Source organism: Oryctolagus cuniculus, chromosome 5, assembly GCF_051225735.1.
Source record: "Oryctolagus cuniculus isolate XC-2025 breed Fujian yellow rabbit chromosome 5, ASM5122573v1, whole genome shotgun sequence".
Taxonomy (NCBI): domain Eukaryota; kingdom Metazoa; phylum Chordata; class Mammalia; order Lagomorpha; family Leporidae; genus Oryctolagus; species Oryctolagus cuniculus.
The window spans coordinates 134,179,748-134,207,577 of NC_142871.1; the positions used below are offsets into that span (position 1 = coordinate 134,179,748).

The following is a 27,830-nucleotide window of genomic DNA, read 5'->3' on the forward strand; positions in this document are numbered from 1 at the left end:
CATAGAATTCTTTAATGAGATTCTTTTTTTTTTTTTTTCATTTTAAGTACAGGGCGCTTGCGTTTCTAATGTCCTTATTTTTACAGCATCTGTAAATGTGTGAAGCGTATGGAGCAGTTTCTGTGGGTGATGAGGACAGTGAGTGGACTTTGGGTTACTTCTAGAACCATGTTTTTGTAAAGATTCAAATCGCAGGGGCTGCCGCTGTGCCATAGTGGGTGAAGTTGCTGCCTGTGGTGCCGGCATCCCATATGGGCGCCAGTTCAAGTCCCAGCTGTTCCTTTTCCCATCCAGCTCTCTGCTAATGTACCTGGGAAAACAGTGGAAGATGGCCCAATTGCTTGGGCCCCTGCAGCCACATGGTAGACTTCAGGGAAGCTCCTGGCTCCTGGCTTCGGATCAGCCCAGCCCTGGGCATTGCAGCCATCTGGGGAGTGAACCAGCAGATGGAAGACGCCCTCTCTGCCTCTGCCTCTCTGTAACTCTGCCTTTTAGATAAGTAAATGAGTCTTTGGGAAGAAAAAAACAAAAGGTTCAAATTGCACGGAAAGGGTTCCTGGTTTTAGATCTTTAAAATATTGGATCACAGTCTGAATGAAAAGGGGACAGGTGTGTCTATCAAACTGTATTATCTTTTTTTTTGACAGACAGAGTGGACAGAGAGAGACAGAGAGAGACAGAGAGAAAGGTCTTCCTTTGCCATTGGTTCACCTTCCAATGGCCGCTGCGGCCGGCGCACCGCGCTGATCTGAAGCCAGGAGCCAGATGCTTCTCCTGGTCTCCCATGGGGTGCAGGGCCCAAGCACCTGGGCCATCCTCCACTGCACTCCCGGGCCACAGCAGAGAGCTGGCCTGGAAGAGGGGCAACCGGGACAGAATCCAGTGCCCTGACCAGGACTAGAACCCGGTGTGCCGGCGCCACAGGCGGAGGATTAGCCTAGTGAGCCACGGCGCCGGCCCAAACTATATTATCTTTAATTTGCTCTTTTTCCTTTTTCAAATTTGTTTATTTGAAAGGCAGAATTAAAAAAGGGAGAGGCAGAGAGAGAGAGAGAGAGAGAGAAAGATCTTCATCTTCCATCTGCTGGTTCACTCCCCAAATGGCTGCAACAGCCAGGACTGGGCCAAACCAAAGCCAGGAGCCAGGAGCTTCATCCGTATCTCCCACATGGGTGCAGGGGCCCAAGGACTTGGGCCATCTTCCACTGCTTTCCCAGGTGCATTATCAGGGACCTGGATTGGAAGTGGAGCAGCTGGGACTCGAACCAGTGTCCATATGGGATGTCAGCACTGAAGGTGGTAACTTGACTCACTGCCTCACAGTGCCAGCCCTTAATTTTCCCTTTCATATCAAATAATATAGATTGATATAGATAGAAGTAAAAAAAATTCTCTTTTCCAAATTTAGAGCTGTTTGAAATCTCTCAATTAACTGATCTCTTTCTGATTATATAGTTCCATTTTAGCTTAGGACAGAAGGCAAAAAAAAAATCTTACCATTCTCTGAATATAAACTAAATTCAGAACCAAAAGTCTACCTACAAATGACTCAAGGCACAAAAATAATTCAAATTAATTTTTACTCAAGACCAAAACTAATAAAATCTTTTATGGTTTTAACCAAGGTCTTCAAAAGAGGAAGCAAAAGATACAGCTCTTTCAAGACTCAGATCATTCTCAAAGTCAGGCAAAAAGAAAGAAGAGTTTAGACAACGCAACATTCGGTACGCCTAATGCTCAGCTGCGAGCGGGATGCAGCGCACGCTTCTCTCTGGCCGTGTTCTTGGGGTTCCCAGCCTTCTGGTTGGCTACCTTCACACGTAGGCCCAGTAACTAGTGTGCCTTCCGGAAATGGAGAAACAAAGCTGTTCCCGGGAGGGGAAATCGCTAGCAAGTGTGTGCCCCCAAAGCCAAGGGCCAGACAGATCACAGCAGGTAACTTAGACGCGTTTTACTCTCCTGAGGAAGGGAATTTACTGAGCAACTGAAGTTGGACGCATATGAGGGCGGGTTTCAATCAGAGACCAACAAGATCTAGTTTAAAGGATTTTAACTTTATTCTAAATCTGCTTTCTGTGTATCTTTTACTTTTCTTTTTGAATTCTTTATTTATTCACGAGATAGATTTAGACACATTAGGGCTCCCATGTGCTTACTCCCCAAACACCCTCAAACACCTCCTGTTCACCACAGGCTGGGGCAGGATGTGTGTGGGGCTCAAAGCTGGGAGCCAGCAACTCAATCAAGGTCTCCCACGTGGTGGCGGGGTCCCACTTACTTCAGCCATCGCTTCTGCTTTCCTCGGATCCACATTAGCAGGAAACTAGAATCAGGAGCCAAAAGCTAATAACAGACTCAGGCATTCTGTTGTGGGACATAAGTGTTCTTTTTTTTTTTTTTTTTTAAGATTTATTTATTTGAAAGTCAGAGTTACACACAGAGAGAAGGAGAGGTAGAGGTAGAGGTAAGAGGTAAGAGGTAAGAGGTAGAGGTAGAGTCTTCCATCCGCTGGTTCACTCCCTAATTGGCTGCAACGGCCGGAGCTGCACTGATCTGAAGCCAGGAGCTTCTTCTGGGTCTCCCACAAGGTTGCAGGGGCCTAAGGACTTGGGCCATCTTGTACTGCTTTCCCAGGCCATAGCAGAGAGCTGGATTGGAAGTGGAGCAGCCGGGTCTCGAACCAGAGCGCTTATGGGATGCTGGCACTACAAGCAGCGGCTTTACCTGCTATGCCACAGCGCTGGCCCCAGGGACATAGGTGTTCTAATCAGCGCCAAACACCTGTGTCTCCCTTGGCATTTCCGTAGGTACCAATAAGACAGTTGTTTAAGATGAAAGGTCTCTAGAAAGTTTTCTTTAGCCAATTTGTTTATTCCCAAAAGAAGAACTAGTTACACATGCATTTTCTTTTGCAAATTTGAAAAGGGAGAAGGGCCACACCCACTCAACAGGCACTTCAAACAGAGGTCTGGGAGAGCTGGCTGTGGGAGAAATTCTTACCTTTGTGTGCTGACTTTCTTGTCACTTGTCTCGGGATTCCAGATGCGGACTCCAAAATGAGCAGAGTGATTTTTTTCCCTGCTAACTCTGCCGCAACTGTAGGAAGGTCAGAACTTTCCCCTGAAGGTGCGATAGTTGAGTCTGCTGAAATCCACTGACAATAGGCCAATCAACAGGAGAAAGGGCATAGGCACGTGTTAATGTGGAAGCACACAGGAATTATGCAAAACAGGACAATGACTAGAACGTAATACTCTCTTCATGGGAGGGGCGGTAGGCGATTGTAGAGGACTGACAGGCCCTTTTAAAACTTTGCCCGAGGCCGGCACCGAGGCGGCTCAATAGGCTAATCCTCCGCCTGTGGCGCTGGCACACCGGATTCTAGTTACTCCCGGGAGTGCAGTGGAGGATGGCCCAAGTGCTTGGGCCCTGCACCCGCATGGGAGACCAGGAGAAGCACCTGGCTCCTGGCTTCAGATTGGCACAGCACGCCGGCCATAGCAGCCATTTGGGGGGTGAACCAGCAGAAAAGGAAGACCTTTCTCTCTGTCTCTCTCACTGTCCTCTCTGCCTGCCATAAATAAATAAATAATAAAAATAAAAAAACTTTGCCCGAGGGCAGGCAGGGAAGCAGGAGCAGCGAATCCCATTAGGATGGGGGTGGAGCTTGACACTGGAGGTTGGACCATGTGGCCAGCTGGCTTCCAGCAATGGCAGCGGGGCTAGAGCTGGGATGTCAATCAGGGTGTAGATCACGCCATACATAACACTGAGCCAGTTTCCTGACAAGTGTGTCCAGACAGAACTTCGGCTTTCTGTTTTATTTGTGTGGCACACATCTATGCACATATTTCTTTTAAAAGGAGCGTGCATTATTAATGTAATTTTTTCAGAGGGATGTTTAGTTCAGGAGAACCAATAGCTATTTGACAGTGACTAGATATAGCCTCATAATTTTCAAATGTTCTTTTTCTTCTTCTTAGTCTAACCAAGTAGGTCAAAAACATCATTTAAATAAACACAGGAAACTAAGTCCTGTAATTTCACTTTTTAAAATTATTAGGCTGGAGCTGGCACTGCAGCGTAGCAGGTTAAGGCTCCGCCTGCAGTGCCAGGATCCCATATAGGCACTGCCAGTTTGAGTCCGGCTGCTCCACTTCCAATCCAGCTCCTTGCTAATGGCCTGGGAAGGCAGTAGAGGATGGCCCAAGTGCTTGAGCTCCTGCACCCGTGTGGGAGACCTGGAAGAAGCTCCTGGCACAGCCCCAGCTATAGTGACCATTTGGGGAGTAAACCAGTGGATGGAAGATCTCTCTCTCTGTCTCTCTTTCCATCTCTGCCTTTCAAGTAAGTAAATAAATCTTTAAAAATATTATTAGATTTTATTTCTTTTCAGTAGCTTTAGATTTATGGAAAAATTATAGGAGTACAGAGTTCCTGGATACTCACCTACTGCCTCATATACTTTCCCCTATTATATCTTTATATTTTAATTTATTTTACTTTTTAAAGAATTATTTATTTATTTGAAAGGCAGAGTTAGAGCAATAGCAATCTTCCAACAGTTGGTTCACTACTGAAATGGCCCCAGTGGCTGGGGCTGGGCCAGGCTGAAGCCAGGAGCCGGAAACTCCATCCGGGTCTCCCACATGTGTGGTAAGCGCCCAGATACTCAGGCCCTGTTTTGCTGCTTTCCCAGGCACATTAGCAGGGAGCTGGATCAGAAGCAGAGCAGCTGGGACTTGAGCTGGCACTCATGTGGGATGCCAGTGTCGCTGTTGGCGGCTTAACCCACTGTACCACAATGCCAGCTCCTGTTTGTTTATTTTTGTGTACTTGAAAGGAGGAGCAACACACACAGAGAGAGAAAGAGAGAGAGAGAGAGAGAGAGAGAGAGTTATCTTCCAACTGCTGGTTCATTCCCCAAGTGCCCTCAACAGCCAGCCTTGTGCCATGTCTAAGCCAGGAGCTGGACCTCCATCCAGGTCTCCCACCTGGGTAGCAGGGCCCCAAGCAGGGGCCATCATTTGCTGCCTTCCAGGTTGCATTAGCAAGAAGTTGGATTGGAAGCAGAGTTGCTGGGACTCCAAAATAGGATGTGGTGTCCCAGCATAACCTGCTGTGCCTCAACGTCTACCCCATTTCCACTGTTGTTCTTGTATGAATGTGGTACATTTATTAAAATGATCCAGTATATTTTTAAAATAAGACTTTTTTTCTGTTATTATTATTCTTTTTTTATTTTTATTTATGACAGGCAGAGTGGACAGTGAGAGAGAGAGACAGAGAGAAAGGTCTTCCTTTGCTGTTGGTTCACTCTCCAATGGCCGCTGCAGCTGGCGCATCGCGCTGATCCGATGGCAGGAGCCAGGTACTTCTTCTGGTCTCCCATGCGGGTGCAGGGCCCAAGCACCTGGGCCATCCTCCACTGCACTCCCGGGCCACAGCAGAGAGCTGGCCTGGAAGAGGGGCAACCGGGACAGAATCTGGCGCCCCGACCGGGACTAGAACCTGGTGTGCCGGCGCCGCAAGGCGGAGGATTAGCCTGGTGAGCCACAGCGCCGGCCTCTGTTATTATTATTGAGAGGTGGAGAAAACTGTTACCCACTGGTTCACTCCCCAGATGCCCACACCCCAAGGATTGGACTGGGCTGAAACTAGAAGCAAGCAACTCAATCCAAGCCTCCCATATAGGTGACAGGCACCCAACTTCTTGAGCCATCTCCACTGCTTCTCAGGTCTGTGTTAGCAGGAAGCTGGGGTCAGGAGCTGGAGGCAGGTATCAAACTCAGCCGCTCCAGTACAGATTGTGGGCATCTCAGCTGCCAGGCCAACACCTGCCTCATGACCCAGTGTTAATATGTTATTATTCACGCGTGTATAACACATGTGTCAACTACTGTGTCCTGTGGAGTGATTTCACTGCCCTCTTCATTCCTCCCTTTAATTCCCCTCAGGCCCTTGGTGAACACTCACCCTCCTGCTGTCTCCAGTGGTTTGCCTCTTCCTGTTGTTGGCGTCACATGGCGTGTGGTCTTTTCTGATTGACTTCTTTCTCACAGCAGTATGCATGTACAGTTTTTTGTAGTTTCACAGTTCATTTCTTTTTTCTTTTTTTGACTGAATCCTCATTTCTTTTTATCACTGGATAAATATTTTTTGGTTTGGATCTGCTGATTAGTTTATGCATTCATCAATTGAAAGACATTTGGCTGCTTCCAATTTTTGGCAATTATGAGTAAAGCTGCTGTAAACCTTAATGTACAGGTATCTGGTGGACATAAGTCTTCAGCTCCTTTGGGTAAATACCAAGGAGCAAGGTTGCTGGATAATGTGAAGAGAGTATGTTAGATTTCTAAGAAGCTGCCAGCTGACTTTCAAAGAGACCATATCATTTTGCATTCTCACCAGCAGTTGAATGAGCGTTCCTATTGCTCCAAATCCTTGCTAACATTTTGTGTCAGTATCCTGATTTTGGCCATCCTAATAGGTGTATAATGGCATATAAAGACATGATATTGAACGTATTTCCATGTGCTTATTCACCATCTATATGTCTTCTTTTGTGAGGTGTCTGTTAAGCTCTTTAGCCCATTTTTTAATTGAGTTCATGTTACTGCTGAGTTTTGAGGTTTTATTTCATATATTTTAGATACATGTAAGGATACTTCAAAATGTTCGTGGAAAAATGGAATTGAAAACTAAATTAATTTTAGTGAAAACAACTTTTAAATCCATACACATGGGCTGGCCTTGTGGGGCAGTAAACTAAGCTGCTGCTTGTGAAGCTGGAATCTCACTTTTTAAAAATATTTATTTTATTTGAAAGAGTTACAGAGAGAGGGAGAGACAGAGAGGTTTTCTGTCCGCTGGTTCACTCCCCAGATGGCCACAGCCACTGGAGCTGAGCTGATCAGGAGCCACAAGCTTCCTCCAGGTCTCCCACATGGATGCAGGGGCCCAAGGACTGGGCCATCCTCCATTGCTTTCCCAGGCCTACCAGTAGGGAGCTGGATCAGCAGTGGAACAGCTTGGACTTGAACCGGTGCCCATGTGGGGTACCGGCACTGTAGGCCAAGGTTTTAACCTGCTGTACCACAGCACCAGCCCCTGGAATCCCCACTTTGAGTGCTGATTAATATCCTGGCTGATCCTTGCTTCCGAATTGGCTTCCTGCTAATGTGCCTGGGGAGACAATGGTGATAGCCCAAGTACTTGGGCTGTTGCCAATCATGTAGGAGACCAAGATGGAGCTCCTGGCTTCAGCCTGGCCCAGACTTGGCTTTTTGTGGCCATTTGGGGAGTGAACCAGTAGATGGAAGGTCTCTCTCCCTCTGGGTGTCACTCTGTCTCTTAAATAAATAAATAAATCTTTAGAAAAGAAAAGAAATTCATGCTTGATGTTTTCATAATACACATTTCCCTCGATCTTTGAAGATCCCACCTATTCTTTATTGGATATGTGTTTTTCAGACTGTTTCGTAGTCTGTAGCTTGTCTTACCATTTTCTCAGCAATGTCTTATCTTTTTTAAAAAATTTATTTATTTACTTGAAAGGCAGAAATACAGAGAGAGGAAACCCTCTATGTCATAGCACTGCACCCCCATTAAAAAGATTTATGTATTTATTTGAAAGGCAGAGGCACAGAGAGAAGGAGAAGGGGGGAAAGAGAGAGAGATTGTCCATCTGCTGGTTCACTCCCCAAATGGCCACAACAACCAGAGCTGGGCAGACTGAAGCCAGGAGCTTCTTCCAGGTCTCCCACATGGGTGGCAGGGGCCCAAAGACTTGGGCCATCTTCTACTGCTTTCCCAGGTACATTAGTAGGAAGCTGGATCAGAAGTGGAACAGCCAGGGCCGGCGCCGCGGCTCACTAGGCTAATCCTCCGCCTAGCGGCGCCGGCACACCAGGTTCTAGTCCCGGTCGGGGCGCCGGATTCTGTCCCGGTTGCCCCTCTTCCAGGCCAGCCCTCTGCTGTGGCCAGGGAGTGCAGTGGAGGATGGCCCAGGTGCTTGGGCCCTGCACCCCATGGGAGACCAGGATAAGTACCTGGCTCCTGCCATCGGATCAGCGTGGTGCGCCAGCCGCAGCGCGCCGGCCGTGGCAGCCATTGGAGGGTGAACCACCGGCAAAGGAAGACCTTTCTCTCTGTCTCTCTCTCTCACTGTCTACTCTGCCTGTCGTCAAAAAAAAAAAAAGAAGTGGAACAGCCAGGACTTGAACTGGCATCCATATGGGATGCTAGCATTGTAGGCAGAGGCTTAATCTATGCAACAGTGCTGGCCCTGCAATATCTTTTTACAAAGCAAAAGTTTTTAAGTTTAAGGAAGTTCAGTTTACCAGTTTTTTCTTTCATAGAGTGTACCTTTGGTATTTATAAAGTTACTACCTAACAACATCTAGATTTTTCTCCTGTGTTATCTTCTGGGAGTTTCATAGTTTTGTGTTTTACTTGTAGATCTATGTAATTTTTAAAAAAATTATTTATTTGACAGAGATAGAGCTACCCTCTGCTATTTCACTTCCCAGTGTCCACAGTGGCCCCCAACTGGGGCTGAGGCTGGGAGCCAGGAACTCTATTCAGGTCTTCCATGTGGGTGGCAGCCATCTAGTCACTTGAGCCATCACCATTGCCTCCCACAGTGTGCATTAGCCAGAAGCTGAAGTCAGGAGCTGAATTTGGGTATGGAACTCAGGGGCTCTCACATGGGATGCAGGCATCTAAACTGTTATCTTAACTGCTAGATCAAGTGCCTGTCCTTATGATCTGTTCTGAGTTAAATTTTGTGAAGGATGTCAGCTCTGTTTTGATTCAATTTTTGCATGTGGATATCCAGTTGTTCAACACCATTTGTTGAAAATACTCTAAAAGTAAACTCTATTTATTTATTTAGAGAGGCAGAGTGACAGAGAGGGAGAGACAGAGAAATAGGAAGACCTTCCATCTATTGGTTCACTCTCCAAATGCTTGCAACAGTTAGGTCTGGGCCAGGAGGCCAAAACTCAATCCAGGACCCAACTCCTAGAGCCATCACCTGCTGCCTGCTGGGGTGCAGGTTCACAGGAAGCTGGGACTGGGAGATGAGCCAGGACTCCAGTATGGGTGAGGGTACCCCAAGGGGCATCTCCATAGCTATGCCAAATGCCTGCCTCCACACTCTGCTTTCTGAATTGAATTGCCTTTGCCCTTGTACTTTTCAAGGAGAGCAAAACAAAGCTAGTGCCCACATTGTAGTGCGCAGTGGGTTAAATTTAAGTTTGCAGTGCCAGCATCCTGTATTGAAATGCTGGTTCAAGTCCTAGGGGCTCTGCTTTTGAGCTGGCTCCCTGCGAATGTGCCTAGGAAAGCAGCAAGAGCTGATCCAAGTATTTGGGCCCCTGCCACCACATGGGATACTGGAGTTCTGGGTTTCTGGCTTCCACCTGGCCCAGTCCTGGCTGTTTTGGCCATATGGGGTGTGAACCAGAAAATGGGAGATCTTACTCTGTCTCTCCCTCTTTCTCTGGTACTCTGCCTTTCAAATAAATAAAAAATAAATCTTTAAAATAAAAACAAACCAACACTGATCTTTCTGTCTCCCATGACTGGATTAGATGGTGGTGCCACTGAGTGGGAATACAAGAGAAATAGGTTGGATGGAGTTGGCAGTGAATTCAATTTTAGACCAGCTAATTTGGAAGTATCTGTGGCTATTTTGGAGTCATAAAAGAAGGAAACTCTTTTCCTATATTTTAGGAGCATAAGAAAATGAAAGGTTGAATTCAAAACCATATATTCACACACATAAGTGGAAACTAAGTCATGCACCTAAGCTAGAGGCACAATCTGTGTTAAAACTCAGCCTGATCTTTCTCTATGTTGGTTTTTTTCTACTACACAGAAAGGGTTGCTTTGGAATCATGAGGGTCCCTTCTGAAGCCCTTGGAATGCAAATCTAACCCCGGCTTGTTAAAGTCTTCTGCCATCCAAACATAGTTTCTGGTCTTTCTCTCTCAGTATAATTTTTAACCACATTAAAATGCTATTTGGGGTTTGGGAGATTATGACCCTATATCAGTTTTGGAGGAGAGAGAGTAATTTGCTCATTTAACCCTCTTTCAGTGTGGAAGGCAAGGTCAAGGAGACAATGCACAATGCCTTTTGGGACCATCTTAAAGAACAGCTGTCAGCCTCTCCCCCTGATTTCAGTTGTGCTCTTGAACTTCTGAAAGAAATTAAAGAGGTGAGTAACCTTTCTTGCATTTGTAGGCCTGGAGTTCCTAGACGTCCTCAGCTCACTGGAGTGCCCACGGTTAATAAAGATCAGTGTGTGATTGACGAGTCAGCCAGAGTCTAAGCAGTAGAGAAACCACACAGTAATTTGAACAGGGAAGATTTAGTATAAAAAGTAGTATCATGTGGAGTTGGAGAAATGAGGGCTTCGCTAGTAGGAAATAAGACATTGCTAATGGATCCTGGAATGTAAGGATCGTGTGTCATAGTCCTGGGACAGTGCAGAGCACCCAAGGGCTTCACCTGAGCGGGCGTGGCTATGCCGAGGGGAATTGCTGGCCGGTGTGTGCCGCCGACCACTGCACTGCAGAAGCTGAGCACTGGAGAACTCGCTCATGCTGTGGGAGAGGAGTAAACCTGGCAGATGAGCCTGCCAGAACCAGAAAGCAAAGCAGCTGTCTTTTACAGAGTCTTCTAGTGTGTGGCAGACGTGTCTTGTCCCACAGTGATTCATACCCTTGTATTATTGTCTCTTGAGGATGAATGTGATCTGCCACAGGCTTCTAAGCATGTAGTATGGAAAAGGTGATGGAATATTACTCCCATGATTGGATTTCATATCTAAGACTCATTTTAGCAGACTGTTAAGTGTGCCTTTCTGTTGTCCTCAGCCAAAACCTCAGCTGGCTATGGTTGAGTGACCCAAATATTCATTCATTTTTATTAATTTTTATAATTGGATTTTTAAAAAGATTTATTTATTTGAAAGAGCTATAGAGAGAGGTAGGGACAGAGAGAGAGAGAGAGAGAGAGAGAGAGAGAGAGAGAGAAAGAGAGAGAGAGAGGTTTTCCATCTGCTGGTTCACTCCCCAAATGGCAGCAATGGCTGGAGTTGAACCAATCCAAAGTCAGAAGCCAGGAGCTTCTTTCGAGTCTCCCACATGGGTATAGGAACCCAATGACTTGCGCCATCTTCTGCTTTTCCAGGGCTTAGCAGAGAGCTGGATTGGAAGAGGAGCAGTCAGGATTAGAACCGGTGCCCATGTGGGATGCCAGCGCTTCAGGCCAGGGGTTTAAATCCACTACATCACAGAACCAGCCCCTACTATTGGGTTTTGTAGTACTCAGAAGCACCCCAGAGAATCTCCTGGGCTCCAGGCACAGTCCTTGTTCCCATTGTGTAGCAACAATCTAATTTCTCCTTAGTACTTAGGATCAGTTACTCCAGTCACTAGAGTAACTCATTTAAAAATTTTTAAAAAGATTTATTTATTCATTTGAAAGAATTAGAAAGATCTAAAGATCTTCCACCTGCTGGTTCACTCCCCAAGTGGCTGCAGTGGCCAGGCCAGAGCCAGGCTGAAGCCAGAGGTTTTATCTGGGTCTTCCACATGGGTGGCAGGGGCCCAAGCACTTGGGTCATTTTCCAAGGTCATTATCAAGGAGCTGAATCAGAAGTGGAGTAGATGAGACATGAATTGTTGTTGCCCATCTGGGATGCAGGTAGTGGCTTTATCCACTATGCCACAATACCACCCCACCCCACCCCCCATTTTTAAAATTTATATTCATTCTGTTTGAAAGGCAGAGAGACAGAGACAGACGGAGATGTCTTCCATCTGCTGGTTCACTCTCTATTTGTCTTCAACATCCAGGGTTTTTGCTGAGCTGGGCTGACGTACCCAGAACTCAGTCTGGGTCTCCTACACTGTTGGCAGGGATCCAAGTACTCAAGTTGTCACCTGCTGCTTCCCAGGATATATGTCAGCAGGAAACTGGATTGGAAGCAGAGCCAGGACTCAAACCCAGGCACTCTGATATGGAGTGTGATATCCCAGCTGGCGTCTTAACTGCTGTGCCGAATACTTATCCCAGTAGCTTCTTTTTCACCTTGCTGTTTCAGTGGTTTAAGGAGTCCAAAATAGGGCTGGTGTTGCAGTGCAGCAGGTTAGGCTGCCACCTGCACTGCTAGCATCCCATATAATTGCTGGTTTGATCCCTGGCTGCTTCGCTTCCAATCCAGCTCCCTGCTGATATACCTGGGAAAGCAGCAGAAGATGGCCCAAGTACATCTTTCAAGTGGAAGATTTATCTGTCTTCCCCTCTCTCTGTGTACTCTGCCTTTCAAAAAGAAAATAAATCTTAAAAAGGAGCTCAGGAGCTGGCACTGTGGTGTAGTAGGCTAAGCCTCTGTCTGCAGTGCTGGCATCCCATATGGGCGCTGGTTTGTGTTCTGGCTGCTCCTTTTCTACTTATGGCCTGGGAAAGCAGTGGAAGATGGCCCCCAAGTGGGAGACCCAGAGGAAGCTCCTGGCTTCGGATCAGCACAGCTCTGACCGTTGCAGCCATTTGGGGAGTGAACCAGCAGTTGAAGACGTTTCTCTCTCTCCCTCTCTCTATGACTCTGCCTCTCAAATAAATAAAATCTTTTTTTTTAATGGAGCTCAAAATAAGTGGCAGTTTCATATTCTAATTCGTTGGAACCAGTGTCAATGTTTTCCCCAAAATCAGCAGCACTGACAATTGATAGGATGGGGAACAGAAGATCTTCAAATGGGTCATTCAGTGCATTAGAGCAACCAGTTCTGCCTCCAGTCCTTGACTGCTGGACCCTTGGGGCGTAGCACCATAGGATGGTCTTTGATACATCCTTAAGACAGAGCCCCTTCCTTGCAGATATTATTGCTCATTGAGGTCATTGAGTCTTCAGCGGCCATTCCACTTCCCAGATAGGCCAGCTGATACTCGGGGGTGTTGCTTAGACCTGGTACTCCCGTGGGTGGGATCCGTTGCTGTACTTTGCTGTGAAGTGAGTGCCTTCATCAGCTGTGGTGCTGGGGGCACGCCAGGACCAGGACAATGGATTAGGCATTGTGTGACTGTACAGAGGGTGGTGTGGACAGAACCACTGCAGACAGGGGAGACAAATTCATGTCCAGAATCTGCTTTTCAATGAGGGTGAATCTCTACCCGCTGTAAAGTCCATAAGGGGTCCAGGGAAATCGCCTGCCACCAGGTAGTGGCCGGTCCTGCAGAATGGGCCTTACTGGAGGCTGAGTTCTATGTTTGTTTGTTTGTTTTTTTGAGGATTTTTTTTTATTCTGGTAAAATATATGTAACATAAAATTTATTATTTTCAAGTATACAATTCAGTAGCATTAAGTATTCACAGTATTGTGCCTGTCACCACTATCCATTTCTAAGTTATCATCTTCCCAAACAGAAACTCTGCCTATTAAGCAATAATTCCTCTTTCCCCTGTCCTCCTGGTGGCTGATAACCTCTACTGCTGGTCTCTATGAATTTGACTTCTCTATGTAACTCATGTAAGTGGAATAATACAGTATTTGCCCTTTTGTATTGGGTTTATGTCACTCAGCCTGTTTTCAGAGTTCATCCATGTTGTAGCAAGTATCATAATTTGGTTTCTCTTTATGGCTGAATAATTTTCCATTATGGGGATAAGGTCATGTTTTGTTTATCCATTCATTTTCTGGACACCTGTGTTGTTTCTACCTTTTGGTTGTGAATAATGCTGCTATAAACATTGGCATACACTTACTGTTTCAGTCCCTGTTTCCAGTTCAAGCACGTACCTAGAGTGGATCATGTGGTCAATCTGTGTCTTCTTGAGGAGCTGCCAAACTGTTCTAATTGTACCATTTTCTATTCCTACCAGCAGTGTACCAGGGTTCCAGTTTTTCCACTTCCTTGCTAATACTTGTTATTTTCCACTTTTTTTGGTTAATAGCCAGCCATTCTTAGAATAAGTGTGAAGTGATATTTCATTGTGGTTTCAACTTGCATTTCCTTAATGGCTAATGATGTTGAGCCATTTATTTATATGCTTATTGACCATTTGTATATATTCTTTGAAGAAATGTTTACTCAAGTCTTTTTCCCATTATAAAGTTGGGTAGTTTGTCTTCTTGTTGTTGACTTACAAGAGTTCTTTATATATTTTGTATGCTATGCTCTTGTCAGATATATGATTTACAAGTATTTTCTCCCAGTCTGTAGGTAGTCAACTTTCTCAGTTATGTTGTTTGATGTACAAAAGTTTTAATCTTTTTTAAATATTTATTTTTTATTTATTTGAAAGTCAGAGTTACACAGAGAGAGAAGGAAAGGCAGAGAAAGAGAGGTCTTCCATCCACTAGTTTACTCCCAAATTGGCTGCAATGGCCAGAGCTGTGCTGATCTGAAGCCAGGAGCCAGGAGCTTCTTCCGGGTCTCCCACACGGGTGCAGGGGCCCAAGGACTTGAGCCATCTTCCACTGCTTTCCCAGGCCATAGAAGAGAGCTGGATTGGAAGTGGAGCAGCTGGGACTTGAACTGGCGCCCATAAGGGATTCCAGCACTGCAGGTGGCGGCTTTACCCACTATGCCGCAGCACCGGCCCCTAGTTTTAATTTTGATGAAGTCCAATTTATTTAGCTTAATTTTGGTTTCTTATGCTTTTGGTGTCATATATTGCCAAAACCAAGATTGCAGACATTTATACCTATGTTTTTTAAAAAGTTCTATTTCTTTTGAAAGAGAGATCAATCTGTGCTAATTTACTCCCCAGATGGCCACAACAGCCAGAGCTGGGCCAGGAGCTTCCTCTGGCTCTCCTCCGTGGGTGGCAGGGGCCCAAGCACTTGGACCATCTTCTGCTTCTTTTCCTGAGGTCTTAGCATGGAGCTGGGTAGAAGTAGAGCAGCCAGGACACAAACCTGTGCCCATATGGGATGCCAGCGCTGCAGGCGGTGAGTTTACCTGCTGTGCCACAACACTGGCCCCTCCTGTGTGTTCTTTTAAGATCATCATAGCTTTATCTCTTACGTTTATCTCTTTGCTCTATTTTGAATTAATTTTTAAAATATGGTATAACATAAAGGTTCCAGCTTCATTATTTTGCGTGATACCCAGTTTCCCCATTACCATCTGTTGAAAAGACTGTTCTCCACTGAATGTTCTGGGCACTGTTGTTGAAGATCATTTGACCATATATCCAGGTTTAATTTCAGGGCTCTGTTTTGTTCTGTTGGTCTGTGTATCTGTCCTTATACCAGTGTGCTTGGTTGCTTGGTTCATTTAATGATAGATTGAGTCACAGCTTCCTGATGGGAACTCTGGGCCACTTGATGTCCAATGGTAATGTGTTAGCTCCTGCGAAGGGCCAGTAGTAAGCCAGACGCTATTTCTCAAAGAACTTTCTCAATTCATCTGCAGAGAGAGCACACATTTTCTCCCAAACCCTTGAAGTCTGTGTTGTGATTCTCTGAGCTGTGCAGCGTCCTTGCTCGCCATGGTACAGCCTGCCTCTGTTGGGTCATGGCCTGAATGGCAGAGTGGCCGGGCCGCGGTCTGCACTTGCTGCAGCAAGTACTCTTGCTCTAGTACCTATTTGAAACTGGTAACCTGATGAGTGATTCTAAATAAGTGTTGAAGTAACAGACTCCAGTGTGGTGTATGTTGTCTCAGACGTTTAAAAGGCCAACCCGTGGGGAGTGGTTTGGGGAACAGCAGTCTGTTGTCATCGTGGAGGGGACAGCTAGACAAGTTCCAGAGCACTTTAGCTCCAGAAACCTCTCCGAGGCGACAGACTGCTGACTTTTCAGGAGGATTACCTGCCATCCTTTGGTTCGCATATCTGGAGTATCTCAAAAGCTTCCACTTCCTGCTCACTGGATCCAGTATGACCAGCTGAGTTCAGACATCGTTCATAGCGCCAATTTTTTATCGGTCCGAGTCCAGTCAAGAGACAGAAACAAGACAGTGTGATGAGCAAAGAGAAGCTTCCACGATGCAAGAGCTCGGAGAGAGGAGCACACGAAAGCCGGGAAGGTCTCTCCTTACTTCCATGTTTCTTTAGCAACCTCCACGGACAAAACTGAACAGTGTGCCAATCAGCAAAGGAAAAATATGCCAAAGGCCTGGTTTCATTTCTTTCTTTTTCTTTTTTTTTTTTCCTCTCTCTCTTTAAGATTTGTTTATTTGAAAGGCACAGTTAGAGGGAGATACACAGAGATCTTCCATCCTCTGATTCACTCCCCAGATGGCTACAGCACCTGGGGCCAGGAGCTTCTTCCAGGTCTCCCACCAGGTGCAGGGGCCCAAGCACTTGGGCCATCTTCTACTGCTTTCCCAGACCATAGCAGAGAGCTGGATTGGTAGTGGAGCAGCCAGGACTCAAACTGGCACCCATGTAGGATGCTGGCGCTGCAGGTGGCGGCCTTACCGGCTGTGCCAAAGCGCCGGCCCCTGGTTCTACTTTCCGAGGAGGCAGTAAGGGCAGGTTTGTACTGAGAGGCTCCAGACTGGTAACTGGCGTAGCTTACAGTTAGCATGGACAGTGCAGAGCAGCTGAGTTGTTTAACGCAACGCTGAACAGTGGGGTCCTGCCGTGACTACACACCATTCCATTCACTTACACAAATATTCATGAACCCCACTCCCTAGCATTGCTGGGGTTGGTGTGTTACAGAGGCAAAGTGGCAAATAAGAGTCCCTGTCCACCAGAAAATTATATTTTTGGGCTAATAGGCTATTTGAAGCGACTCATAATAATTCCTTTGTCTATTTCATCCTTGCCCTTTGAAGTAAAATAATCTCAAAATGCTTTATAAAATTAACAGTATCTCATCACCATGTGATGATGTATATTTTGTATTTGTTGGACCCTGCATTTCTTTTTATTATACTCCTTGAATATTATTAACCTCTTTTATCTCATTCTGCCTAGAGAATGATACATTATTACTGTAATTTATTTTCTTCAACTTTGAATAACCATTGGCCTCTAAGCAAAGATAAATAAAATTCTGTAGGAAAATTAGGGGTCTAACTTCTCTTTTTTTTTTTTTTTTTTTTTTTTTTGACAGGCAGAGTGGACAGTGAGAGAGAGAGACAGAGAGAGAAAGGTCTTCCTTTGCCGTTGGTTCACCCTCCAATGGCCGCCGCTGCAGCCGGCGCACCGCGCTGATCCGATGGCAGGAGCCAGGAGCCAGGTGCTTTTCCTGGTCTCCCATGGGGTGCAGGGCCCAAGCACCTGGGCCATCCTCCACTGCACTCCCTGGCCACAGCAGAGAGCTGGCCTGGAAGAGGGGCAACCGGGACAGAATCCGGCGCCCCGACCGGGACTAGAACCCGGTGTGCCGGCGCCGCAAGGTGGAGGATTAGCCTATTGAGCCACGGCGCCGGCCCTAACTTCTCTTTTAAATACATTTTATTTTAAATTGACACATGGTAATTGTACATATTTATGGGGTACAGTTGACATTGCTATGCATGTTTACATTGTGTAATGATCTGATCAGGGTAATTGCATATCTAACACCTCAAACATTGATTGTTTCTTGTGTTGGGGATCCAACTTCTTGATCCTTAAAAGATACAGGCTTGGGCTGGTGCCGCGGCTCACTAGGCTAATCCTCCACCTTGTGGCGCTGGCACACCGGGTTCTAGTCCCGGTCGGGGCGCCGGATTCTGTCCCGGTTGCCCCTCTTCCAGGCCAGCTCTCTGCTGTGGCCCGGGAGTACAGTGGAGGATGGCCCAAGTGCTTGGGCCCTGCACCCCATGGGAGACCAGGAGAAGTACCTGGCTCCTGCCTTCGGATCAGCGCGGTGCGCCGGCCGCGGTGGCCATTGGAGGGTGAACCAACGGCAAAGGAAGACCTTTCTCTCTGTCTCTCTCTCTCACTCTGCCTGTCAAAAAAAAAAAAAAAAAAAAAAAAAAAAAAAAGATACAGGCTTGGAGTGTCCCTGGCAGCAGCCATACCTTTGCAGTGATAGAATAATGAATTACAGTAGTGACAGTAAACCAGAGTTTATTAAAGCACATTCCACAAGAGAAACAGGCCAGTCAGGAGAGCGTGTGGCATCCTTCCTTCCTGGTTTGAGGCTTTTATCCCTAAAGTATCATGAGTGATGACTGATGATGTAGCCATGACACTCGTGATTGGCATTTGTGATTGACAGCTGGGAGTTACAAACCTTTGGGCTCTCTGCACATGTAGCTATTAACTAGGCTTTTCTGATTTGGCTGAAATCCCATTTTATCAGGATACTTTAATCACAAGTTGAACTGCAAGGTGGGCAGCTTTGGTGAGTCCTGGTGCAGGCTGGGTCCTGGGTTTCACCCCTGGGAGAAGGGTTTGTGGCCTGTCCCCAGTGACTCATATCTTCTGTTGCCTGACAGGATGTCTGTAGGTAAAGGGGTTGCCCATTAGAGAAAGTTTGGAGCACTAAACAGAATACAACTTCTTCTCTGACTGTTTCCTGGGCAGATCTTGCTGTCTCTACTCTTACCACGCCAGAACCGCCTGAGAAGTGAGATCGAAGAAGCTCTGGATATGGACTTCCTCAAGCAGGAAGCAGAACATGGGGGCCTGGATGTCCCTTATCTTTCCAAGTACATTCTCAACATGATGACTTTGCTGTGTGCACCAGTTCGAGATGAAGAAGTGCAGAAACTAGAGAACATTGCAGATCCTGTTCGGTTACTGAGGTGTGAAAGTTGATTACTGCCCACCCCACCCCAAACCTGTCTCAGCCCCTGGGCCAGGAAAAGCTGGGTCAGACACTGGATTATAGCCATTGTCTTGACTGAAGACCTGACTAACACCCCTTTTCTCCTCTCTGGCCTATTGGCTTTTCTTTTACAAAAATGGTTTCGAAGAGACTTTTGGTTATTCTTGTATTAATTGGGCCCTCCTTTATATCATGCTGCGTAAGACACTGGAATACATTATTATTTCTTCCAAGGAATGAAAACATCTCTTTCCCAGGTTCTCTCTCTTAAACTTTTTAGATTTATTTATTTATTTGATTTATTTGAAGGAGTTAGAGAGATTTTCCATCTGCTGGCTCAGGCTGAAGCCAGGAGTCCCATCTGGGTCTCCTTTATGGGTTGCAGAGAACCAGATACCTGGACCATCCTCCACTGCTTTTCCCAGGCCATTATCAGGGAGCTGGGTTGGAAGTAGAGTAGCTGGGACATGAACTGGTGCCTATTTGGGGCACTGGCATCACAGGCGGTGGCCCCACTTGCTATGCCACAATGCTGGCACCAGATTTTCTCTTGTCCTAGTTCACAACCCATGAGGGGACAGGTTTTGGGAGGTCATTCCCATTTCACAGCTATAGGAATCAAGACCCAGAAAGTTAAAAAAAAATGCAGTTGTCCCAGTGAGTCAGAAGGAGCAACATCTATGATCCCATTCCCCAAAGAGAACTGTTAACATGGTATATTTCCTTCCACTGATTACCCCTTTTAAGAGACAACAGAATGACCGCAGTGAAACAGAGACTTTTTCTGACCCCAGTTCTGCCACTAACTGATTCTGGTCCTTGTCATGTGTAAATGTAGGAGCAGGATGAAGTTAGTTTTGAGCCACCAATTCTAGAAAGCAGTGGTTTAGTGACTGTACCCTACAAGTAGGCACAATATTTCCCGGAGTAGGTAAGCATTCCATCTCCCCTGTCCAGAGGGATCTTCCAGGTTCTGGGCCTGATGAAAATGGACATGGTGAACTACACTATCCAGAGCCTTCAGCCCCGCCTACAGGAGCATTCCATTCAGTATGAGCGGGCTAAATTCCAGGAACTCCTCAACAAACAGCCTGGTATGTATGTAACATGAGGGCAGGAGTGGGAAGATAGGACCTTGAGTCTGACTTTTAGGATGTTACGGAGTAGTCTGCCTCATTTTAGGAATAGTTTCTTCCTTGGGTAAGGGGAGGGAAGAGAGAAGACCCCCCAAAGCATTTCCTTATTGAACAGGAGGGTATCTGGGGAAGAACCTGTGTCTCGAAGCCACAGAGATAGAAGACTGAAGACACTCACACGCTGCCTTCCCTGTCCTAGGCCTCCTGGATCACACCACCAAATGGCTGACCCAAGCGGCAGCAGACCTCACCACACCCCCTCCCTCTTGCCCTGACACCCCTGACGCCTCCGGTGTGGCTGGCACCTCTTCACGTGAAGCAATCAACAGCCCAGAGCCCGTCAGCCCTGCGATGGTGCTGTCCCAGGGCTTCCTGAACCTCCTCCTCTGGGACCCTGAAAATGAGGAGTTCCCCGAGGTAGGAGAGCATGCATGTTGCTTTGGTGTGTATTGAGCTTCTGTCAGGACCCTTCTGTCCTGACAGCCTGGTCTTCCCTGGTTCCCAGACCCTGCTGACGGACAGAACTCGGCTGCAGGAGCTGGAGTCCCAGTTGCACCAGTTAACCATCCTGGCCTCCGTCTTGCTGGTAGCCAGTAGTTTCTCTGGCAGCGTTTTGTTTGGCTCCCCCCAGTTTGTGGATAAACTGAAACGCATAACCAAATCCCTGATGGAGGAATTTAACTCCAGGTAAGCAGCTTAGATGTTAATTCTTAGAGTAGAAGGTGATGATCTGTGTATTTAGGATACAGGCATACAGTGAATGATTGCTTCCTCTCCACCACAAACCACACAAAGGCCCTTTGCACCCAGCCACAAAGAATGTTGGATGCTTTCTGTAAGAGGTGTTACGGCTTGTGACAGAGAAAGATAAAACTTTCTTCTAGCAAGGTAGTGTGGAGGATGGTTTGCTCCAACAGTCATTATCCAGTTGAGTGGATGACTGCAGGCTAATGTTCGTATGTGTCCAAGAGTGGCTCAGTCAGCAACACTGGCTGAGCTACTACTGAGTACAAGTCATCACACCTAAGAAAAAAGCAATCAGAAGGCCAGGTTTGTAATTGTAATTGATGAGGTAGGACAAAAGACCATGGCAGATGTCTAAAATAGTTGTAGATATGTGTATATAAAAGTCAGTGGGACTAAAGAATACTGAGTGGATCCAACGGCATAACTAAACCCTTTTCTAGAGTTTGATATTACAGTTTATCTTGTTTTCTAAGTAGAACCATTGTACCATATATACAGACAGAATAGCTGGTGTCTTGAGGGTAACAGTAGACACTGTACCTGCCCACTGGGTACAGTGCTATTGGGGGCCGGGGGCTGGGCATGGGGAGGATGGCTGTGGCTCTTCCTCGGATGGGCCTCGCTTCTGGTGTGGAGCTTCCTTGACTCTGGATCTGTGACATGGCTGCCAGATAGGTGCCAGCTTCTTCTCTTTCGTGGTCTAGGCCTGAGGAGGCTATGCTGACTGTGAGTGAGCAGGTGTCTCAGGAAATCCATCAAAGCCTCAAGAATATGGGCCTTGCTGCCCTGAGCAATGACAACACAGCATCTCTGATAGGACAGCTCCAGAACATTGCCAAGAAGGAGAACTGTGTCCGCAGTGTCATTGGTGAGCATGCCTGTAGGGTGGGGAGCACACTGGAGGGAGAGAGAGATGCCAACCTTGGAAGTCAGTTGCTGAACTGACAGTAAAGGCATGGTCGTTGGGCAAGTCACTGTTTAGCCTTTAGTTTTTTCAAGATGCTGGGTTGAAAACATTTTCCTTTTGTTCTGTAGACTAAAGGAAGATCTGTACCCAGGAACCCATGACTTCTAGGTGTGGGAGACTGTTCAGCCCACCTGGTTAAGTCATCCTGGCCTGTTAGTCATTCTCTGAATGCAGTTCAAAATATTCGGCAACCCGCACCCACAGCCCTCTAACAAGAAAGTGATACTGAATTAGGCTGAAAAATATGTTCCAATAGTAGGGACTGCCTTATCCTATATTGGAATGGAGGCCATGAACTTGGCCAGTTTGTTCCTAACCTCAACCATCTGAAAGATCATTCCAAGATCTTGTTATGTTGGATACTCACCAGGATCTAACTGATGGCTACGTAAGCAGCCTTGAGAATTGCCAGAAGTTTACTAACCCATTAGTTTTTTTATCTTTGCCTTGGCCTTGAGAGCTAGGAAACGATCCCTTCCCCAACAAAACACATTTCCTTATCTGTAGGTGGTCCAGGTGGTTGGCAAATGTCTCAGTTAACTTAGAATGTGAATGAACAGAGTGCGAGTGCGGTGTTTCTTCCCAAATCTGTCCTTTCCTTTCTCACTGTCTTTCATACAGATCAGCGGATCCATTTGTTTCTCAAATGCTGCTTGGTTCTCGGTGTGCAGCGGTCTCTGTTAGACCTTCCAGGAGGCCTCACTCTCATTGAGACAGAGCTGGCGGAATTAGGCCAAAAGTTTGTCAGCCTGACACATCACAATCAGCAGGTGTTTGGCCCCTACTACACTGAGATCCTGCAATCCCTCATATCCCCAGCCCAGGCACTGGAAACAAAAGTGGAGTCTCCCTGATAGCACCAGTCCAGAGACCTTGCACCTTGGACCCAGAAGAGGGACCCACCGTCTTCCTGGGACAACATCGCCAGTGACGCGCAGAGCAGAGAGCCTCTCCCCGCCCCCGCAGCCAGTACAGCAGGGCTGTAGGGATCAAGCATGTAGATACCAGCTGGCCCAAACCCATTCACCAATAAACGTGTGAACTGCAAGAAAACCTCCATTCTTCCTGTGCTGCGGCTGAGGCTGGGCCCTATGTCCTCAGCCCCCAACTAGCTGAGAGCCAGCAAGCCCGGCTTTCCTTTCTCTGGCTACATGCGCCCTTAACATGCAAGGATGCGTGGCCGAGACACCAGGTGGTAGCATTATTGTCTCTAGAACTCTGTGGAATTATCCCAGCCGTGAATATAAAGGCTTCTCTAGGAAGCCTTTCGTGTCCAGTTAGCTCAGGAGGGGACATGCCTTGCATCAGCTTCTGGTCCTGCTCTCTGGCGCGGTAAGTGGGGTTCCTTCCCGGCCTCTGCTCTGGGGTTGGGGCACCTTGTCCTGCGTGGCAGAGGGGACAGGGGCGTTCTGAGGTGCCTGGGCAGGTGCAGTTGTCAGTCTGACTTGGCAACACGAATGAGAGACGCTCTGGGAAGGACCTGGGTGTGTCCTGGGCTTGCAGAGACCAGCCCCTGTTTCCAGGCTGAAGCAGCGCGCCAGCCCGTGTCTAACACGACTGAAATGAAGAAATGTCCAGTTCAGATTTGGTCCTTTTCTGTAATACACAAGAGAAATGGAAATTCACCGTGTTCTCAGCACAAGGTGTCTTGGCCATCGCAGGAGCTGGAAGGACTTGAATGTTCTGGGGAGAACAGCAGAAGGGGGGTTCCATTAGGCTCAGGCTCTCGTGCTAATTGACTTTCTTTTCTTAGAGGGAAGGTCCCAGATGAGTGACAGAGCTAGGTTAGCATAAAAGTGGTCTGAAGGGGTTCCTGCCTGCTTGGTGGGTGCAGACACGGCCAAACTTGCACTTCATGATTAAAATCTGGAATCATTAATTTAGTAGGAATCTTGACTTGGTTTTCTTATGTTTCCACATGCCCTAAACAAGAAAAGATGGTTCTAGCCAATCCTGCCAGCTGCTTTGAGGGGATTTAATACATAGTTACATATTCTAAGTTATGGTCAAATACACATAACATGAAACTTATCATCAGTGCCAGTTAGTACATTCAAGCGATGTACAGCTATCATGACTAGCTCCCATACCAGTAACCAGGAACTCCTCATTTTCATCCCTTGCCTCTCAATGGATTTTCCAACGCTGGGTATTTCATATAAACGGAATCACAATATGTAGGTTTGTGACTTACTTTCACTTAGTTTTCAAGATTCATTTATGTTATAGTGTGTGTTGGTACTTCATTTTTATGGCTAATATTCTGTGTGGATATACTAAATTGTGTTTATAAGTTGTTAGCTATCTGGTTTGTTTTCACCTTTTAGCTTTTATAAGTAATGCCAGGATGAGTTTTTATTTGAACACTTGTTTTCAGTGCTTTTGAGTATATATCCATATACTATAGAATTGCTGAGTCAAATGGCAAATCTATGTTTAATTTATTAAGAAACTACTATTTTTAATTAATATTTGGACTTGGTGTAAGGAAAGGGCTCAACTTTTTCTTGTTTTTTAAGATTTATTTATTTATTTGAAGGCAAAGTAGAGGGATGGAGAAATGGGGAGAGAGAGATTTTCCATCCGCTGGTTCACTCCCCAAATGCCTGCAACAGCCAGGTTTGGGCCAGGCTGACATCAGGAAGGAAGAATTCCATCTACGTCTCCCAGGTGGATGGCAGGAGCCCAAACACTTGAGCCATCGTCCACTGCTTCCCACGATGTATTGCAGGAAGCCATGTTGAAAGCAGAGGAGCTGGACTCAAACCAGGCAGGCACTCCGATGTGGGATGCGGGCACCCCGAAAGGCCGCTTAACTTACTGTGCCGCAGTACCACCCCTCGAAGTTCTTTTGCATTATGGATATCCACTTTTCTCAGCACTGTTTGTCAAAGAGACTGTCTTTCCTATTGAATGGTCTTAGTATTCTTGTGAAAAATAAAGGAGCCGGCGCTATGGTGTAGCGGGTAAAGCTGCCGCCTGCAGTGCCAGCATCCCATATGGGGGCCACTTCAAGATCCGGCTGTTCCATTTCCAGTCAAGCTCTCTGCTGTGGCCTGGGAAAGCAGTAGAAGATGGCCTAAGTGCTTGGGCCCCTGCACCTGTGTGGGAGAACAGGAAGAAACTCCTGGCTTCAGATTGACCCAGTTCCGCCCCTTGCAGCCATTTGGAGGAGTCAACCAGTAGATGGAAGATCTCTCTCTCCCTCTCCCATTCATTCTCCCTCTCCCTCTCTCTCCCTCCCTGTAACCCTGCCTTTCAAATAAATTAATTAATTAAAAAAAAATCAATTGGCCGGCGCCGTGGCTCAATAGGCTAATCCTCCGCCTGCAGCACCGGCACACCTGGTTCTAGTCCCAGTCGGGGCCCCGGATTCTGTCCCGATTGCCCCTCTTCCAGGCCAGCTCTCTGCTGTGGCCCGGGAGTGCAGAGGAAGATGGCCCAAGTCCTTGGGCCTTGCACCCGCATAGGAGACCAGGAGAAGCACCTGCTCCTGGCTTCGGATCAGCGCGGTGCACCGTCCGCAGCGCGCCGGCCGCAGCGGCCATTGGAGAGTGAACCAACAGTAAAGGAAGACCTTTCTCTCTGTCTCTCTCTCTCACTGTCCACTCTGCCTGTCAAAAAAAAAAAAAAAAAAATCAACTGACCATACATGCCAGTGTTTATTTTTGAGTTTTCTCTTCCGTTGATCTGTATGGCATCTAAGAATGGAGATGGTTTTGTACTCCCCTTTCTAATTTGGATGCCAGTTATTTCCTTCTCTTGCCTAATTGCTTTGACTAGGATTTCCAGTACAATATTGAATGGCAGGCATCTTTGTCTTGTTCCTGACTCTTAGGGGAAAGCTTTCGGTTTTTTACCATTAGTTTCATGGTAGCTCTGGGTTTTTCATAAACATTCTTTTTCATGTTGAGGAAATTTCATTTTATTTCTAGTTTCCTAAGTGTGTTTGTTATGAAAGGGTCCTGAGTTTTGTCAGATACCTTTAATTTATCAGTTTAGATGATTGTGTGTACATGAATTACATTGTTTGGTCTTCTTATGTTGTATCACCCTTGCATTCATGAGATAAATCCCACTTGATCATGGAGTGTACTCTTTTTAATAAGCTATTGGATTCAGCTTGCTAGTGTTTTCTTGAGGATTTTTGCATCTGTATTTGTAAAGAATATCAGTCTAGCTTCCTTGTAGTGTCTTTGGCTTTGGAATTATGGTAATGCTGGCCTCAGACTGAACTAGGAAGTGGTCTATACTGTTTCTTGAAGAGTTTGCAAGAAATGATAGTAATTCTTATTCAAAATTTTTTTGACAGGCAGAGTTAGAGAGAGACAAAGAGAAAGAAAGGTCTTCCTTCCATTGGTTCACCCCCCAAATGGCTGCTATGGCCAGTGTGCTATGGCTGGCGTGCTGCGCCAATCCAAAGCCAGGAGCCAGGTGCCTCCTCCTGGTATCCCATGTGGGTGCAGGGCCCAAGCACTTGGGCCATCCTCCACTGCACTCCCGGGCCACAGCAGAGAGCTGAACTGGAAGAGGAGCAACCGGGACAGAATCCGGCGCCCCAACTGGGACTAGAACCCGGTGTGCCGGTGCCGCAGGCGGAGGATTAGCCTAGTGAGCCGCGGCGCCAGCCTAGAATACTGTCTTTATGTTTTAATGTGGTGAGTTTGGTTACAATGTGTTGTGGTGAGGATCTTTCCTAGTCATATCTATTAGGAGTTCCATGTGCTTCCTGTGCTTGGATGTCCCTTTGTTTCTCCAAATTAGGGAAGTTTTCTGTAATTATTTCAATAAGAAAACCTTCTAATCCGATCTCTCTTTCCACAGCTTCAGGAACTCCTAGGACCTGTATGTTGGGTCATCTGATAGTATCCCATAAATCTCCAACACTTTGTTAGTTTTCTAATGTCTCCTTTTTTTTGGTCTGACTGTAAAGTTAGATAGAGATATGTCTTCTAACTTGCATGTTCTTTCTTCTGCCTTCTCAAGTCTGTTCTTAGGGCTTTTCACCATATTTTTTTATTTGTTCTATTGAATTCTTCATTTCTAATATTTTATTTTCTCTTTAAAATCTCAATTTCTTGGGGAAAATTTTCTTTCATGACATGTACAGATTTCTTTAGTTCATGGATTTGCTTCTGATTATTTCTAAGTAATCTTACGATCAATTTTTTGAATTCCGTTTCTGGCATCTTCATTTCACATTCTACTATTGAAGTGTCCTTGTCTTCCTTACTGTTTCTTGAATTTCTGTGTTATTAGACATTTGTGGTGAAACTTTTTTTTTTTTCCCTGTAATGGCTTTTATCTTTGGACGATGTCTCTGTGGCTCAGTGGGGTGTCGCTCGCTCTTTCAGTGATTATCCAGAGACCGTGTTCCGGGTGTGGCCAGGGAGCTCTGTTCAGTGCACCAGGGTGAGGGGAGTGTTCAAGGTGACACCCAAGTTGGGCATGGTAGTTTTATTTTTTTAATCAAGGGGAGGTTTGTTGAGATCTGTTGGTTATTCTCATACTCACCTCCTCTCTTCATAGGAGACCAGTGCCTGGGCGCTAGCCCCCGAGGGTACAGTTTTCATCCATGCTGCCACAGAACCACACAGAGGGTCCATGCAGTCCTCGGTGTGAACACGGATCCTGCAGCAATGACCCTCACAGGGAATCAGGGAGCCTCGAGCGTGTGGAACCTCTCACAAGTGACTGCTTACAGTCCTAGCCACACCCTGTGCCCTCCCATGTTTCCACAGTGCTGGCACACAAGGCTGCCACGGTCACGAGCACCCAGCTCCCTGTCAGTGCTTCCAGACAGACTCAGCTGTCTCTTCTCGGCTAGTTGCTGGGTGCGGACACACACTAGTGCAGTTGACGTATGTCAAAATGGCGCCAGCCCTCAGCTAGCCACAGCACGCTGGTGCCAGGTGTCAGGGAGAGAAGCGTGTCCCCCTTTTCCCTCTAGGTTGGCAGGTACACTGTCCCCCACAGAGTTCTAAGCTGGGCCCCTGCCAGGCTCTTCCCACAGCTGTATCACCAGTGGCTTGGGCTGTGCAGTCTGGTCTCTCCTCACTCCAGAGCTGGTGCTGAGGCTCTTGGGGTCCCAAGCTGTGCATGTCCACACCCTTCATGAGGTCTACAGTGTGCCCCCAGTTTGTGTGGGGTTTCCTCTGCCATTTTCTCCCTAACGCTTTCCTGAGATTGTACTCTTTCCACTTTTTTTTAAAACTATCCTCCCCTAGACTAGAGCAGTAAGCTCCCTCC

General features: G+C 46.7%; 1 protein-coding gene across 6 annotated transcripts in view; it reads left to right on the forward strand.

Annotated features, from left to right (window-relative positions):
- Positions 1-22,634, forward strand: part of TCP11 (t-complex 11) — a 148,624-nt gene extending 125,990 nt beyond the window's left edge. For 2 of the 6 annotated variants that reach the window (XM_089334051.1, XM_051855755.3), the window contains exons 4-11: positions 1,626-1,724; positions 10,105-10,225; positions 18,488-18,708; positions 19,689-19,825; positions 20,067-20,284; positions 20,373-20,554; positions 21,319-21,482; positions 22,203-22,634. In XM_089334051.1, coding sequence (XP_089190177.1) covers positions 1,626-1,724; positions 10,105-10,225; positions 18,488-18,708; positions 19,689-19,825; positions 20,067-20,284; positions 20,373-20,554; positions 21,319-21,482; positions 22,203-22,435 — 1,375 coding nt within the window. In that variant the 3' untranslated portion in view covers positions 22,436-22,634. Of the gene's footprint in view, positions 1-1,625; positions 1,725-10,104; positions 10,226-14,813; positions 14,967-18,487; positions 18,709-19,688; positions 19,826-20,066; positions 20,285-20,372; positions 20,555-21,318; positions 21,483-22,202 lie in introns of those variants that run through there. The other 4 variants (XM_089334052.1, XM_089334054.1, XM_089334053.1 and 1 more) reach the window with 3 other exon arrangements.
- Positions 22,635-27,830: the final 5,196 nt, after the last annotated feature.